The 16,890-nt window shown below is 42.6% G+C and overlaps 1 protein-coding gene across 7 annotated transcripts in view; it reads right to left on the bottom strand.

Moving 5' to 3' along the window:
• lrig1 (leucine-rich repeats and immunoglobulin-like domains 1) overlaps window positions 1–16,187 on the bottom strand; it is a 35,633-nt gene extending 19,446 nt beyond the window's left edge. For 4 of the 7 annotated variants that reach the window (XM_030730003.1, XM_030730004.1, XM_030729999.1 and 1 more), the window contains exons 1-4: window positions 16,014–16,187; window positions 14,988–15,076; window positions 3,900–3,971; window positions 3,080–3,154 (exon numbers count right to left, since the gene is read on the bottom strand). In XM_030730003.1, coding sequence (XP_030585863.1) covers window positions 3,080–3,154; window positions 3,900–3,971; window positions 14,988–15,076; window positions 16,014–16,154 — 377 coding nt within the window. In that variant the 5' untranslated portion in view covers window positions 16,155–16,187. Of the gene's footprint in view, window positions 1–3,079; window positions 3,155–3,899; window positions 3,972–14,987; window positions 15,111–15,877 lie in introns of all 7 variants that reach the window. The other 3 variants (XM_030730002.1, XM_030730005.1, XM_030730006.1) reach the window with 3 other exon arrangements.
• Between the last annotated feature and the right edge of the window lie 703 nt (window positions 16,188–16,890).

The following is a 16,890-nucleotide window of genomic DNA, read 5'->3' as shown; positions in this document are numbered from 1 at the left end:
ATTAGTCAACAATTTCCTTATTCACCTTCCAGTAAAATAAATATAGTTTGTAGGTGAATAATGAATGTACAAAAATAAAAAAAATATATACCAGAATTGCTCATTTTTCCAGTTAGTGCTCCTCAAACAGCAAATGTTTATAAAGCCAGAAATTGTAGGAAATTGTCATTCATTTCACATTCTGTGTCCAGGCACGTATTGCATAGCTCCTTTCATCTATAACTGCAAACCTTGTCTGCAGCTAGCCAGCTGATGGACTAGAAGACTCAGAGGGAGTCAGCCAGTCAGTCAGTAGCAACCACATATAAAATGCTCTCAGGCTTTTGGAGAGTTTACTGTTTGATGAGCGGCTGAAGACAGATTCTCTGTCCATTTGCTTGCCTGTGTGTTTGTATGTTTATTCGAGCTTGCTGTCTCACACAAACTTGTAGTCAGACTACATTCCAGACAATCTGCAACCAATGGCACGGAAACGCTGCCCAGCAGTTCGAGCGGCTGCCTCTGCCAGGGCACAAACACAAATGTCCACACTGCAGAGGGCTCAGCAGTTGGTATGTTAAAAGTGCACTGGATTTACCTTTGGGAATAACCCCGAGCCTGAGTTTACCTCTCATTTGCCCTTTCCTTTCTTCTCTGTAACCTCCTACTGCTTCCTCAACTACTTCTCCCCAACCATTCCTCTTTCGACACATGGTGGTGTCATCCCGGTCTGACACTATGATCTTTTACTCCCTCCCTGATTGCTCATCCTTCCTTCCCTGCTTACCCTCGCCCCTTTTACTGTAAGCCATGTGACTGACAGCTGCAGCTGCAAGTGCTTCAGTGGGCCTTCACTTCAGCTGCATGGCTTTGTAAAAAAAAAAAAAAAAAATCAGACCCTCCCACCAGTCTCCACTCCCATCAGCACTACTGGCCTTTCCCCTAGCAACAGGCTGCAAGTCAGACCAAAAAAAGATGCCCCAATCATTTGGAGGGCCTGCAAATGGACACAGTTTGTGAAAGTAAAGCTGAACTTGTTCCAGTCTGTTTTATATCATGTTTTATGAACAGGAGACTGTGCTAAATCCTAAAGATATAGACTAAAAGTAAACGTAACACACACAATAACAGAAGGTCAAACTTGTGATACGTGTTAACAGACATCTGACAGGATTGAATAATCAAAAACTCAGCAAAACTGCTCCCCTTACTAACTGTCCGCAGCTTACAGTAATATTCTGACCACATTAATGCATCACGGTAAATTCTGAGAAGCAGGCAGATGACACACAAGGAGAGGCAGACGTGTGACTCCCACAAAGCTCCCCGCTGAATCCGATATGCCGATGACCAATGTAATAGGAACCAGCAGCTGTGTACTTTACTACCATGCAGTCCGCCTGCATGCCAGCGAAGTGTGAAAGAAAATACAGAGTGAAGCTAATGGTTAGCACTCGACGATGGCTGTTTAACTTGCTCGTTTCGGGCTGAGCGAGTTGTGAGAATATTTAGGGATACAGCAGTGACCACAAAACCGCCACACCTTTTGACAAGCCGGCATTGCTATCCACATTTATTTGCCTTGTTAATGGACATCGGCGGTGTCGGGAAGCATTTAGTGGAACACTGATTGCAGCTCAGCTGCATTCATATTTGCACAGTGAATAATTTTGTTCAATTAGTTTTTGTGTGTATGTGTAGTTACATTACTGTTGCATTTTTGCATTAACTACTGACAAGACAAACAATTTAGGGCTATAGCAGGATTTTCTTTTCTGCTGTGACTTAAGCCCCTTTGGCGAGCCCCGCCCCCTTTTTCTATCACCCTGAGCTGAAAGCGTAGGCACTGCATTAGTCACAAGCTCTGCACATGTGTGGAGCATGTGCAGAAAGGCCACCACTGCTCAACATCATCATGGATAAACCTCCCAGTAGTATTGATTATTTCTATTTGTTAACAAATGTTCGGGGAAGCTGTTGCACACCATTTTAGAAGTTGGTTATGTGACTAATCACTAATTTTGCTGAATCTTGGGCCTGTTTTGCACTATCCTTTGAATGTCTTTCCTTAAGAGTTTAACAAAGTAACATCCTAGTGTCAACTATTTTGGCAGCAGCAGGAACTCGACTACTATTACGTTTATTTCATATTAACTTTGTCTTATCATAAACAGTATTAAAAAGGACATTTCTGTGCATTTGTCTCCATCGCTGCGTTCGCTAGCTTTCAGCTGTTTGAATGAAGCTATCAAATTACCCTCACATCATGAATTTCCTTCAACTGCATAAAAAATGACACTGCTGAGCCCACGTTTGTGACAAACACAAGCGCGCACACGCCCTTTCCAAATACGGCCGTAAATCTCGAGTGGGATGCCAGCACAGGCAGCCCCCCCTCCCCCCACAGGCACAGTTTCACAACTGGGAGCAACCAAGTTAGAACTATATACGAGCTGACACTCCAAACAGCCAGCACCACTCAGCGCAGACAGGACCACATAGAAAGGTAATAAGACTGGTCAGTAACTCAGCCACATGCTAATCAGTGAAGACAGAAATTCACATTTACGCCAATGGAGCACAAGTGGAGAGGGGATGTTTGAGCCAGTTTCAATGCAGCTGAGTCACATTCACAGCTAATTTCACATGAATGCAGCCTTACTTACGAGATGCAAAGGCATATTCTTTCTGAACAGATGTCAAGATACTATTTAAAAGCTCTTCAGTGAGGCAAGTGACCTAAGAATACAGTAACAGAAGCCCTTTGCAGACATGGGATACACAGCATTGCTGGCTTCATTAGTCTGTTTAAAGTTACTAAAAAGATCCATCGTATGTGCAATATTTGCTGCACACTTTCAGACATAAGTGTGACCACACTCTCTAATATTTAGTTCTCTTTGCTGCTGTCACCATAAGAGAAGGGTCTGTGTGTGTGTGTGTGTGTGTGTGTGTGTGTGTGTGTGTGTGTGTGTGTGTGTGTGTGTTGCAGCTGTGAGTGTGACAGCTGCCCTCCGCACACAGGCTACAAGAGAAACATCTCTCTTCTGGAAGCAGATTTCTCTTGACTTCGTTAACCAGTAAGTGAAGTAATACTCACAGGTAAAGGGACACAATCTTGGGTGCAGCCTGTCCTAAATCTGGGACGGAGGTCAGCTCATTGTGGTCTAGTCGTCTGAAAGTCACAAACACAGAGAGAAGTGGGTTAGCGAACTAAATTGCTGGTAAATAAAGGATCGCCCTTAAAAGTGAAAACACAAGAAACAAAAACAAATTCCTATCCATATTTAGATTTAACAATGCCACTGTGTAGTTGTTGCAAGTCATTTCAATCAAACCCCGTATAAATCAAGAGATACAACTTGTCACGTCTGCTGCACAGCAAGTAGCAAGTCATCCTTTTAAAAACCGAAAATAACATGGGAGTAAAACAGATGTCCGCGAGCGTATGACTGGCCGGCTGGCCTGCCAAAGATGTCACCAGTGTGTGTATCACCAGTTTGCTCCTGTATGTGTGTGTATGTGTCTTGTGTGCTGGCGCTGAGTGACACAAAACCAAGCCCTCTCCTCACCATATAAAATATTTACAAGGCCAGTGTTGGCCACAGTATCAGGTGGTGGGGGAGAAGGCTTAATATAGAAAACCACCACTTAATTCTCAATTGGACTTAGTTCAAGGCGACACATATGAGGATGCTGCTCGGAAGTAAAGCGGCGATGATGGAAGTTGGTCAGGATTGAGTCAGTGATTAAAAGATGTTAGATAGGTGACATTTGTATTTCAAATATAACAAAAAATGTAATCAAGCCAGGCCAAACACGCATTTAGTCCACTGGGAAGCAGTTAGGAGATGTTGTACTCTGTATAGACTGTCTAAGTAGAAACCATGTCTGTGAGCTTTCTGTAGGTGACTACTTACAGCTCTCTCAAGTTGGGAAGGCTGGCAAAGACTTCAGGACTGATGGCAGTCAGTTTGTTGTGGCTGAGATTTCTGAAAACAAACAAACAAAAAAGTAGCTCGTTACAACACCGGAGACGACAATTATTTGAAATATCTGCAGGGCAACAGCTTTTCATGGCTTTTATTGCTTTTGTGCTTGGCATATTTCAGCAGTTTAAATAAGGATCCTGATCAATAGCAGCAATTATGTTTCCCATTTGACAAACATCCTCATCTGTCCACATTAAGTACGCCTGAAAACACTGCAGTACATAAATTTAGGCAGCCTTCAAGGAGGGCCCAGATCAATACTATCGATACAGAGTGTCTCTCTCCTGGCTCACTTTCCAAACATTACCCACAGGCCATTCATCTGCAGCAGTCAATTGGCACTTTCAGCTAATAGTGTATTTAATAGCTGGCACTTGACTTGTGCAGAAGCTTTTTAGTGAGTGATCTGTCCAGTGATACAGCAATACCGCTGTTAGAGCGCATGTAAAAAGGTGATTTGGTGGGTGCGCCTAACACACCTTTGCTTTTTAGACTGAGATTCCCACGCCGTATGAATCAAGTTTATCTCGCATAGACAAGTGCTATCTGTGTCACACACTTGCCTCCTGCCTAGCTGGCATGCCGCCTGCCTGTTGGCAGAGGAGGCTGCAGTGAGAGTGCCGTTTGTTTGTGCGCTGGGGTTAGGCTAGGCGAGACAAAAGGAGCCCAGAGCTCCGAGCCGCCTGCCTCCCGCCCCTCCATCCCTCTGTCCAGACGTGAGAGACGGCCCAGGAATGTTTCACAGGCCTGCCGAGAGATGGCTACTTGTTCCCAGAGACTGGGGACACTTTTACCTGATGTAACGCATTCCTCATTCTGCTCTCGTCCCACGATGGCCTTAAAAGACGGACGGGAACGGACAGGGAATCTGGGGGCTGATCTCTGTCGCAGAATTTGTTATTTCAAGACACACATTTAATAGAAAGCAGGAACCGATATTAAAAAGCTAAATTTGAAGCAAAAGACTGTCACTGTCATACAGCGGGCGAACTACACTTTCTAAAACAATTTACGCCCATCAGTCTCAATAGCCATCTCACTTGACAGATTTCCTTTTCTTTTCTTCTGTGTTCAATTGCAGATAATGACAGCCTTTTTCCTATTTCTTTCTCTCAAAGTGTGTGTGTGATGGGATAATAGCAGAGCGTTTGTCTGCCCTCCGGGCACAGGGCTGACAGGGAGGTGTGTATGCATGTGTCATGATCATTTACTGGGGCACCTCCCAATGAGGCCTAGATCGCTAAATTATTGTTCCCTGCAAAAGAAGGAAATTACCTTGTTATGGTGAAGCCAAAAAAAGCCCCCAAAAAACACAGTCCCCATTGATCACCTCTGCCTAGAGGTAGGTATAATGAGCCAAAAAATACACACAATGCAGACAGCATGAGAGACGGTGTCGTCATCGGGCCTAGCTATCAGTAGTTTCTAATCAACCTGCTTTTGGCACAAAATAGGAGAAGATATTTTTTTAGTCTGCACTGCATTACAAGCAAGTATAAGATTTATTCAATAACTTTACAATCAAAGAGCTTTGTTAATATTTACAAGTAGAGAAAACTGGTTGGCCACATATTTACAGACACACTCAAAGTTTGAAATAAAGAGAAAGATGAAACAGGATGAAGACGTGACTAAGAAAAAACGTCGAGTTTGAGGGATAAACTTGCCACACTGGTGCCAAAGGCCACAGCAACAAACAAAACTGGCCTTTTATGTGTGTACGCAAACACACGTGTGCCGTTTTCTCAGTCACCTATGGTATTTACACAACCCAGCCTTTTCCTCCCCACTTCAGAGACAAATCTGTTTTCTCGCCTATCAGATGAGATAAGTTTCACAGTATTTTAACACCTACTGTAAGGAGGCGATGGTGACGATAAGGCTGGTTTTTCCCTCTCGCTCTAAATGCCCCCCCACCCCATATGGAAGGAAAGGAGGAGGGAATGTGACTCCAGCTTTAAGCACTGTTAATGCTTTCCAGAAAGTGACCTTGCACTCATGCCGTTTCTGAAAGAATTTGCTGCGACGGGTGAGAAAAATACAAGTCTTTTGAGTTTTCGACTGCGCCGCAAGTGGAGAGATGCAGACGCCAACACAAACAGAAACAAACATGCTCAGAAGAAAAAGAACCATCCAAATATCCTCTCAAATGCTAGACTGGGTTTAGCGTTCCATAGCCGTCTGCAAGTTTATGCTGTATAATTCAACCAGCTGGAAAACGATGTGTAGTTGTGTTTTATTAAACATGGCAAACACTACTAAGCAATTTAGCTCTCAAAAAAGTAATTGAGAATGGTTCATACACTGCATTCCATTGTGTGGTACAACTAGTCCATAATGGGCAGGACTGTTTGACATTAGTCAACAGGATCCAAATCAAAAGCACTCTCAGCCAGGTACTTAACCAAAGAAAGTGTGGGAAAATCTAAATGTTGAATCAAATGCAAATTTGCCCACTGGCTTCAATCTGTTCTGATTAATGTGCTGCTGCCAGTAAAGCATTTTGGACAATCAAAAAGGCTGCATTTAACATTCATCACACAGTCTACCAGTGTTTCCCTCAGATTTGGATTCCTTTGGTGTGCATGGGTATATTTATGTGCAAGAACGGCTTTCTTAAACATTAAAGAATAACATTTAGAAGTTTCTCCTTTGCAAATATTTTATTTGCCAAATAAATAACTGAGCAATAATCTGGTGGTGCCTCTTTAGTTACTCAGATGTACACTAACTCCAACATTTTGGATTGCAGCTAGCAATGGTAGTCTTTCTCCCACTCTGCAGCTAGACAACAGCCCCCCAAAGCAGAAGGCGGAACATTGTGGCCAGCTGCAGTTCAAGACTTCGGAGTTGGAGTACATCCGACCCAGTGGTCGGACTGTGGGACTGCTTTCAAGGGAAACAGCTGAATAGTGGGTCAGTACAACAGCAAGCCAGATGGTAGGGAAAAACACAGGAAGGGCTGAGAGTAACTGGTTAGTAATGACTGGTCTGTCAAAAAAAAAATAAAAATGCTGAAATGTACATGGGTGGCCCACCCATGAAAAGTCGTGAGGGCAACGCTGTTCTACTCAGCAGTATCATCTGTGTTCTAATACAGTGCTGTCAATCAGTACGCACACAGGTCACGCTCAGATCAAGAGTCACAGTTTCAATCCAACCTTCAAACCCCACCAGACAACTCAGCTTAGTACCCACAAACACTTAAAGACTGAACATATCAGGAGGAAAAAGCTTCTTTATAAAATCACCAAAAAAAAAAAAACTTCAACTGACAACATCCTAAGTTGGCCAGATTAAAGGTCACATGAGAAACTGAAAAGTTTGAGTCTATCCAAGTATACCTGGAAATGAACTCTCCAAAAGAAAGAGTGATAAACTCATGAAAGGCCAGCCTCATAGAGCAAGTGTCTTAAGAAGAAAAATGGAGCTTAGCGCCTGCAGACCATCACTGTTGGACCATGTAGCTGAAGTGACATATAAAACTCATTAAAAAGCTTTAAAAAATAGCTTTGTTATGGGTACTGTGGGAGTAGTGGAGTGATGTCATAGCATATGACACTACACTTGTAAGTCAGCGCACAGTCTGTGTGTGGGAGAGAGGAGATGTGAGGAGGGAGGAAGAATACGGGGACTTACACATACAGACATACATCATCATTATCTTTTCCCATTTCTATCGTAGATAAATGCAGTGTGAACTTTGCTCGCTGTAAGTGTGAAGTGATGTCAGGGATGAGCCTTCTGTAGTGTAGTTGTGAGACAAAAGCTCTTTAATGTGGTCGACTTCACAGCATCATAAAACCAGTCAAATAATAACCTGCGTGTCAGAGAGCCACACACACACACACACACACACACACACACCGCTCTTCCTGTCATTAAGGGCCAGTTTATAGCCCAGCAACTGCAGTGAGAGTGTACACAAAGCTAACACCAGCTCTAGGCCACCATTTTACGCACAAGTCATACAGTGACAGTGAAGACAGGCCAGATATATATATATATATATATATATATATATATATATATATATATATATATATATATATATATATATATATATATATATATATATATATATATATATATATAAAGAGAGAGAGAGAGAGATTTGGTTTCTCAGGCTGGTAACTCTGATGAACTTATCCTGTGCAACAGAGGTAACTCTTGGTCTTCCTTTCCTGGGGCGGTCCTGATGAGAGCCAGTTTCATCATAATGTTTGGTCTTTGTGACTGCTCTTGTGGATACTATAATTTAATTTTTAATTGCATTTTAAGTAAATTTTTCAGATTGACTGATCTTCAGTTGTTTAAGTAATGATGGACTGTCATTTTTCTTCACTTAGTTCAGTAGCTATTGCCATAATATGGATTAGAACATTACTCAAATGAGGCTATTAACTATATACCAACTCTACCTCTTCACAACACAACTGATGGTCTCAAACACATTAAGAGGGCAAGAAATAAAAGAAATTAACTCTTAACAAGGCACAGCTGTTAACTGAAAGACACTCCAGGTGATTACCTCAAAAAGCTGACTGAGAAAATGCCAAAATGTACAAAGCTGTCGTCTAAGCAAGGCGTGCCCACGGTGAAGGATCTAAAATACAAAGCATTCTGGTTTGTTTGACACTGTTTTGTTTACTAAATAATTCCATATGTAGTTCTTCATAGTTTGGATGACTTTAGGATTAATCTGCAATGCAGACAATTTTTAAATAATGAAAAATCATTGAATTAGAAGGTGCGTCCAAAATGCAAGCTCCTTATTTAGGTGCAAGATCTGACAGATGTAGTGCTGATGGGCTCAGCATATTCTACCATTTGCATTACAGACCCCCCCCCCCCCCCACCACGCGCACACACAACTCAAAGTGGCTGCTCCAGCCTTTGAAATCAGTCAGACTAAGAGCGTGACTCTAAAGTTTTCCGATGCAGGCACATCTTGGGGCCATGTGCAGTCCCATTCTGAGTGTTGCCGCTTTGGGGTTATACCAGGAGACAAAGCAATGCACTCCAAACAAACCAGGTTGGGAAAAGAGTCTGCACTAGCCTGGGGCACTGCGTGAACCCATGGCCAGGCCCACACCAGCTTGGGTGCTCCATATGAGAAGCACAAACCTGCTCATGCTGTCCGCACAGCAGGCCCATATATATAAGCAAACTAAGGGATTAATGCAGGAGCATTCTCTAGTGTGATAACAAGGTAATTTGTTACAAATGGTGCCATGCTAGTTCATTCTGAGTACAGGGAAATGAGTGTCCCAATTGATCTCAAAGAATAACATAAACACTGGGTTGTTGTAGTCCTGTCTAGCAGTCTGCTCTAATACTCATAGCTTCAAAGTGAAGAGAAAGGCAGTTTTTCATTCGTTAATTTCCTTCCCTACTGATGTTTATTTAACTAGCAGAGCAATAATTACCCATAATAATTATGATTACACATGAATTTGTAGTTGTTTAAAAGATTTAAGCTGATGCTGTTTTTTTACAGTGTCAGAAAGCACAGAGGCCAGGGGTACTCCAATCTCCCCTTTGTTTCGAAGGGCCGTCTGTTTTCTGGGGTGAAGCTGCTTCACTTGCGCAGTACCTCTCACTCTGTCCAAGTCACGCTCGCCCCCCCAAACATCTCCAGATTCCCAAACTCTTACCAGATGTACAGAATTCACAGATGATTCATTGATCAAGCCCACTTTGTAGATACTGACTTCAGGGTAAAGGGAAAAGAGAAAAAAAAAAAATTGGCGCCCTGAAGTGTCTTCACAAAAGAGCCATCTATTCTGCTGACTGAATTCCTGTCGAATGACTTGTGGGAGCAGCTGTTTGATTGTCATTAGAGCCAGTGTGAGGCTATGAGCTCATTCCATATCTCCATATTAATGTCAGACTTTATCTGCTCTTATTAGAGTAGGGGATCAACCTTTAGCTGTTTCTTCCTAATTTGTTCACAGCTAATATGTTACATGAATCATCTCAGCTGGTTAAAAAAACGCACACACGCACGCACACACACACACTGTTTAATCCTCCATCTAGGAACTCCCAGTACTTTTTCTAACCTGAAAATCTAACGGCCCGATGAGGGAGGAAAAGTGAAGTGCAGCCGAGAAAAAAAGAAAAAAAAGAAAAGAAAATGAGCTCCAATAATAATATCATCCTAAAGCCTTCTAAACACTTAAGTTAGGACTACAAAATATCTGCCAGACATGCAAGTCACAAGGCTAGCAAAACTATTACAATAAACAAACTTGGTATAATCACCAAAACCACAAGATTACAAGGCTGCGTAGTGAGAAATGCCCTAGAAACCACAAAGGGCTCAGCCCTGCTGAGTGCTGTTGCTGCATCTCTGCCCCAGCTGCTCCAATTTTGATGTGTTTAAGCAAGAGATGAAACAGTTCTGCACTGCCATGTTTATGCATCAGTCAGTCCCAACATAAAATTCAAAATCCCTGACAGTATAAATGGGCATGATGGAAACAGTAAACCTGGGGCAAGCACAGTCCTAGTGGTTAAAATTATTTTTGCATGCCTATTAATAGGTTAGAAGAAGCAAAACACTACCTGAAAATAAAAGTGTTGTATCTGGTGATTTGTGGCTGTCGAGCAGACGGTCTTGTAATGTGTAATTTCCCGTGGGTTTCTTCTGTGTGTTACAACATGTGTGACGGTGGTTGAGGTCTCTGACCACTGACACGACTTTCACCAACTAGTGGAACCAGGCTTAAGTAAGCAGAAGCAGGCTGACATTAACAAGACACTTTGACAGAGTGGGGAAAAAAAAAAAAAAACCCTCCCCAAGAACCCTCCTATTCTTGCAGGCCAGGTGATCTAGGGCCACACACCCCTAGTGACCAGTCTGCAATCAGCCAGCTGGGCTCCCCGTCCCTGACAGGAAACCACCAACACAAACCCATTTCCTGAGGGTAGAAGCCAAAAACCAACTGTTGGGGGTGGTGTTTACCAATAAGGCTTTAAGTGAGGTTTAAGGCTACAGTTTGGGGATGACTTGCAGCAAAATGTTTGGCCAGCACATTTAAAAACTTTGTGAAACCACTAGCAAAATGCCACATTACAACGGGGATCATTTGAGAGCAGGCTGGTGATTCAAGGGCTCACTACTCACAAATGAGAAAAAAAAGAAATAGAAATAGAAAAGATGTAGCTTTCCATAACAGCAAAGAGCAAAAAAGAAAAGATGGAGAGACGTTAGCAAACAGACACCCTGCATCTGCTTTATCTCTATACGAGCCCGGCAATCGCAGCCAAAATCTGTAATGCTCATGCTTTTATTTACTTGTAAAATCCCATTACGCCAGTGACACTGTGGGCAAAAATGCTTTTAATACACATTACTGTGACTGCAAATAAGATAAGACACCACTCCTGTGAGGGAATATGTGACTGTGTGAGAGTAAACTTTAAATAAAGCTTTAAATATTGTTAGGCTATTCATCAATCAGAAACAATAGACAAATGTCTGAGACTGCTGGACAGTTTGTTAAATGTTAGAAGCACTGATGTAAAATAGGAAAGGACATGCGACGAAGAAATTCATAACCGCAGAGGCTTTAAAGAAGTTGGATGTCCAAAGTATTAGGCATTCACTCACAAATGCTGTGTGCTTAGATGAAGGGGTGTGAGGGTAAAAAAGTGATAAAGCATTCTGGTGTGATCAATATTACTGCAATACATTGATCCAGTTATTTAAAACATCAGAAAGTAGCTAATACACTTCTTTTTATGGTGTATTTCCACACCTAGTCAATCACACATCTTTCCCTAAAAGTCCAGTCCCGTTTTGTCTCTGTCCTCTCTGCCTGCCCAGCCAGGATGCGCTAACATCTTTGTTTCCCTGAATCCACCATCAAGGCCACTTTCTCACAAGATCCCGGGGAGAGATTATTTTGACAACTGGAAAGCATTACTGTTTTCTTCTCCACCAAGGGCTGTGGACTCTGCGCTGCAGCTAATGGAGGAACTGCAGGATAACGCTGGTCCACTGGCCACTTATCTTGACTGGACACATGCTCATCAGCTTTTCCAGATTCATTCTAATAAACTACACTCTTGATTCATTTGCCCCCGACTGCGCAACACAGGGAACGGCCATTTACAGTGGTGTCCGTGTTGAGTTTCAACTGCAAGAACTGTTTTGGTGATGGCTTGAAAGAAGTGTGGCATGTTGCAGTTCCACTTCTACCACAAGGTGTAAAAATGATAACTCTCTGCAAGAACAGTTTCCTTGAGTGAGATGCTGTATAATCGCAAGGCCCAAGGTTCATTACTGCAATCCCAATTTAAGCGCCTGCACGAGGATAATTGCAACAGCTAAATGACAGCGCTATCGTTCTTCACCCACACAAAAGGGTGGGAAATCTTCGTTTATTTGCTGCAGGATTTATCCTCTCTGCTCGAACCATCTTAATTTTACAGACAGCAGAGAAGAACCCCGAAGACTTAAAAGTTTCCAACTATAGCACGCATGCTGTATGTTTGACTAATTGAGGGTGCTTCTTGTGGATTAAACGCCTCTTTAGTCACACATCTGTTTGTTTTCCACAGGTAAGTTTGAGATTTTCCTTTAAGGGAAGCATCTGCATTGCGCAGTGAGAGAAAAGCCAGTGTAGCTGCCTTGTGTTTATTGACAACCACCAATACTGTCTTTCATAACACCACTACTGCCGCTGCCTCCCTGGGGAAATCATAACAAAGAAGTGATTCCACACTGATTACTTGGCTAAGATGCCTTAAGGTGGAGATAGACAAATATGCTTGGTTTAAAACCAAGGACAGTGCACACTGACTCTTTTAGCTCTATTGACAAGCTAAACTGTTATTGTTGCACTGCACCATAACCTTGCTCTAACAACTTGTCATTTGCAACAATACCAAAGTTTCCCTTTTGCCCACACACACCTTCTTGCACACAGACAGCAATGAAAAAGAAAGATAGCTTTCAACCTGCTACACACAAACACACACAAAAACATTTGCCACAAAAGTGGACAGAAGTGGCACAAGGTTCACTGTGATGGGATCACATTGGGCCACAAGTGAAATTGTCCACACTTGTCTCTTTGGGTTTAAAGTAATCATCCACTAATCTGGCTCATTTATGGACCCCAGAGGAATGGAGCTGGTTCCCTTTAAGTTAGCCGCCAACACAATGTGACTATTGAGTTGTGTGGAAATATGCAACCTAGGTGTTTCAAAAGATAATTCAAAGCCATAAAACCATTCCCTTTGAAAACAACAAAGATTGCGGGTCCTTAAATCTTTGCCGATAAGGTTTTGGACGAGATAACAGAAGTCGACTTGGAGAGGAACAGGGATCGTGCGGGATCCTGTCTTTACACAAACCAAAAGGTCCAGAGCAGCTGTTTCAGATGGGACATTTGTCCCACAATGCATGTTCACTGTCCAAGAGGACAGCAGCAGTGCTGTGAGTCTGTGTGCATGCATGATAAACAGCATCTGCACTTGAGAATGCATAAGAGGTGCTTCAGGGTAATGGTGCTATACGGGCACAAGTACTGATGTTTTAAGAAGACTTTTTAAAACGTTGCATTCCTGACCTCACGGGGCAAGATAAACTGCCTCAAACAGTAACCTGGGAGCCAGAGGAGTATTCAGGCCAGGAATACACACACACACAAAGATGCCAAAAAATCTCAAACAAGGATATAAGGATTTGCAATAGTCACTGAACATAGCAGCAGCAATATGCTCCAGTGAGAGCCAAAATGTCAACAGGGAGGACAGAGAGTAGTGTTGTCTATAAGTAAATTATGTCATTCAGCTTAGTAAGTGCTTAAGTTCCCTATACATTGGGGGATGTTTTATAAAAATGTCCCAAATTGGCTCATTTCCTAAATGAGTTGGCAGACAGGGTTTCATCTGTTGTCAGCTTTACTCCCAGGAACTGATGAGTTTCCCAAGAAATTGAATTTGTGAAGTGACTCTAGGAAGACAGAAAGAGGAATCGGGATGATACCCGTCACAGGTCTGACTGAGTAATGACGGTTAATGTGTTATGACATGTTTGGCTCTATTTGTTAACTCAACCTGCAGGAACTGTTTGTTTACTCTAACACTGGAAACACGAATACACTCAGAATGCACATGTCAAGCATGTCATGTACCAGAAAGTTATAGATATTAAAAAAGAATGAAGACAAGCCAGAGCGTGGAATCTTCAATTAAATATCTAAAAGTAAGTACGTTTTAAAGGCACAGTAATTTGAAATTAACAAATACCAAAAATCACATTGATATAATTTACAAAGCAAAGCATTTCACACCCTTTAGGTGCAGAAAACTTGTAATGCATGTGATAATAAAACACCTGTTAACCTACTCTAAATAAAACTCATCAAGCCTGACTTTGGGGCAAAAAACCCCCCAGTAATAATTAAAAACATCAGCTGGCAACGCTGAAATACACAATAGGTCTTTCAACACCACATCTGGCCTCCTGTCAAACTCACAAATGCTTTCATTTGCTTGGGCTACAATGTTGTGAAAGATTATGCGACTTTAATTTATGAAGTGGATGAAAAAAAAAAAGCCTTAAATCAAGTTCCAACAGGATGTCCAGGACCTGCCTGCGCAAAGTTTTGATGCTCCGCGACTTTCCAGAGGTGCAGGGGGCCCCCGGGGAACTTTGACGGGGCAACTAACTGCAAACAACGTGGGGGGTGGGGGTAGTTTTGTTTGTATGCATACAGTTAGAGAGAGGGAACAGGCATAGCTAGCAATGACAGCTGCCCGTCACCCCCACCCCCGTTTCAATTCATAGACAATTATGAAACTATAAGCAGAACCACAAAAATCTTCTTGGACCGGATTCCTGGGGAGAAACCCGCATCACCAGGGGGTCCTCTGTTTCAAAGCTGCGTGTTCAGGGAAAGCGAGTCTTTCCCCTCTATGCTGTTGTCCACTTTTACATTGTTACCCCGTTATGGACTGGTCAATAAATAGGCTAGGGCAACTAAGAGCTTTACTTACAAGGAAACAGTCCGAACTGGAAGGTCCAAAGGCGTCGCCGTCAGCCCCAGATCACTACAGTCCACCGAGTCTCCGCTGCAGGTACAGTTCTGGGCACATGGTGTATCTGAACTCAATCCATAACTTTTAAAGAATTCGACCGACAAAATTAAATAAAAAATACATCGAGACACATATCCAAATCGTCCCAGGAAGGCCGCCATTTTGTATCCAGTTTTAATAGCGCGGCCGCTGAGCTCTCTCTCCCGGTGCCCGCAACCTGGTATCTCAATGTCGCTTCGAAAAAACTGAAAGGTCGTTATAGCTCATTAATTATCTTCTTGTCCTAAAGATGCTCGTACAGACAACTCTGACGCAGCCAAATGTTTTCCGTCCCAACAACATTCACCCCCACTTCCAACTTTCTCCTCTAGCGTCCGACGCGGGGTAAAAAAAAAAAAAAAAAATCAAAGGTAAATTACAGACTAGCCCACAAAACTCGGCTACAACTGACTTCTAAATCTCCCTGAACTTAAATTTAAGTTGCAAGTGTTTGTCCATAAAAATGCTAAATGTAGTTGGTCAGCAGAAATATTGCTTTTGGCGACCTCTGAAAACATGCAACAGTCAAATATTAAAGAACACTGCGCCCGTACACCTCTCAAAGTAACAGTTGATCCGCGGAGCAGCAAAAAAAAAAGAAAGAAACTCCACACGGAACTTCTACGGGCGATGCAGGGTGTCCAGCAGAAATTTGAATATGCAGAAAATAATTTGGGACTATCAGGAATAGTGTCGAAAACTCCAACGTTGGTCTCTCAAGCCGAGCGCTGCATATCGTCCGTACCGCAGCGGCCGAATACGTCCAACTTTGGAACTCCCCACACTCGGTCCCATCCAAAGCAACTCACCCGGCAGCTTATCATGTACAGTCTGTGGCCACAAAATCTCGACGATCCGATTAATAGCTAAATCGAGTCCCCCTCCTCCTCCTTCTCCTCCTTTTTCTTCAGAGCGTTCACTACCACCATGAGTTTTTTCCCTTACCGAGTTACTTTTTTCCTTTTTTTTCCTACGGGCTCGTTCCGTAATCCCACGTTGGAAACACAACAGCAATCCAACGATCCTCCCATGACTAAACGCGATTGGCTGTTGCGAGGTGACGGCCGGGTTACGGCCTAACTTCATTGGTCGTTACGGGTTCTCGCTGCGCCGCGAAGTTGGAGAGCCTTTGAGCAGTTGTCACTCAGCGGTTGCTGGCCCCGCCTTTGTTTCCCACCCCGGGGTGTGAAACCGCACCACCTCCTCTCACTCTCACTGCTTCTTAAAGAGACAATCGCACAGATCAAGCTCTGTAATCGCATTATAACAAGCCGTAATAACATAATTGGTTTGAATGCCCTTGTTAAGTATTTGTTAGTAAGGCTGACATCAAGATTTACAAACAAAAGAAAGGACGAGATGGCTGTATTTCCCCCAGTCTCGGGCATTTGAAGGAGAAGGCAGTTAGTTACTTGCCCTAAATATTCCAACACTAACTGCACCCCAGTGAGCGATTTTTAAACTAAATGCTCTGTAAAATATTTTATTTTTCATTCATTATTCATAATTCAAACAGCACATTTGCATAATTGATATAGTTCATATTTTCTATTATCAATGTAGCATGTGCGCGTTTGTGTTGCGTGTCAGAAGGGACCATATAAGTTAGCATTCCAGCTGGAGAAAGTTTAGTTGTGCATGTTCATTTGCTTGTGCAAAGTTTGAGTGTGCATGAATATTAACAATACTGGAACAGTAAGTACACATTTACAGCACTCTTTTCAAGTGATCAAAAGTTTGCATTTAAAATGCTAGTAAAAGCAGATACTTATCAGAGTCAAATCAAGATTGAATTACTTGCTATCAAAATTTTTCACATTTC

This window comes from Archocentrus centrarchus, chromosome 5 (assembly GCF_007364275.1).
Source record: "Archocentrus centrarchus isolate MPI-CPG fArcCen1 chromosome 5, fArcCen1, whole genome shotgun sequence".
Classification (NCBI taxonomy): Eukaryota; Metazoa; Chordata; class Actinopteri; order Cichliformes; family Cichlidae; genus Archocentrus; species Archocentrus centrarchus.
Note: the sequence above shows the minus strand (reverse complement) of the source record. Positions and strands in the feature narration are given on the sequence as shown.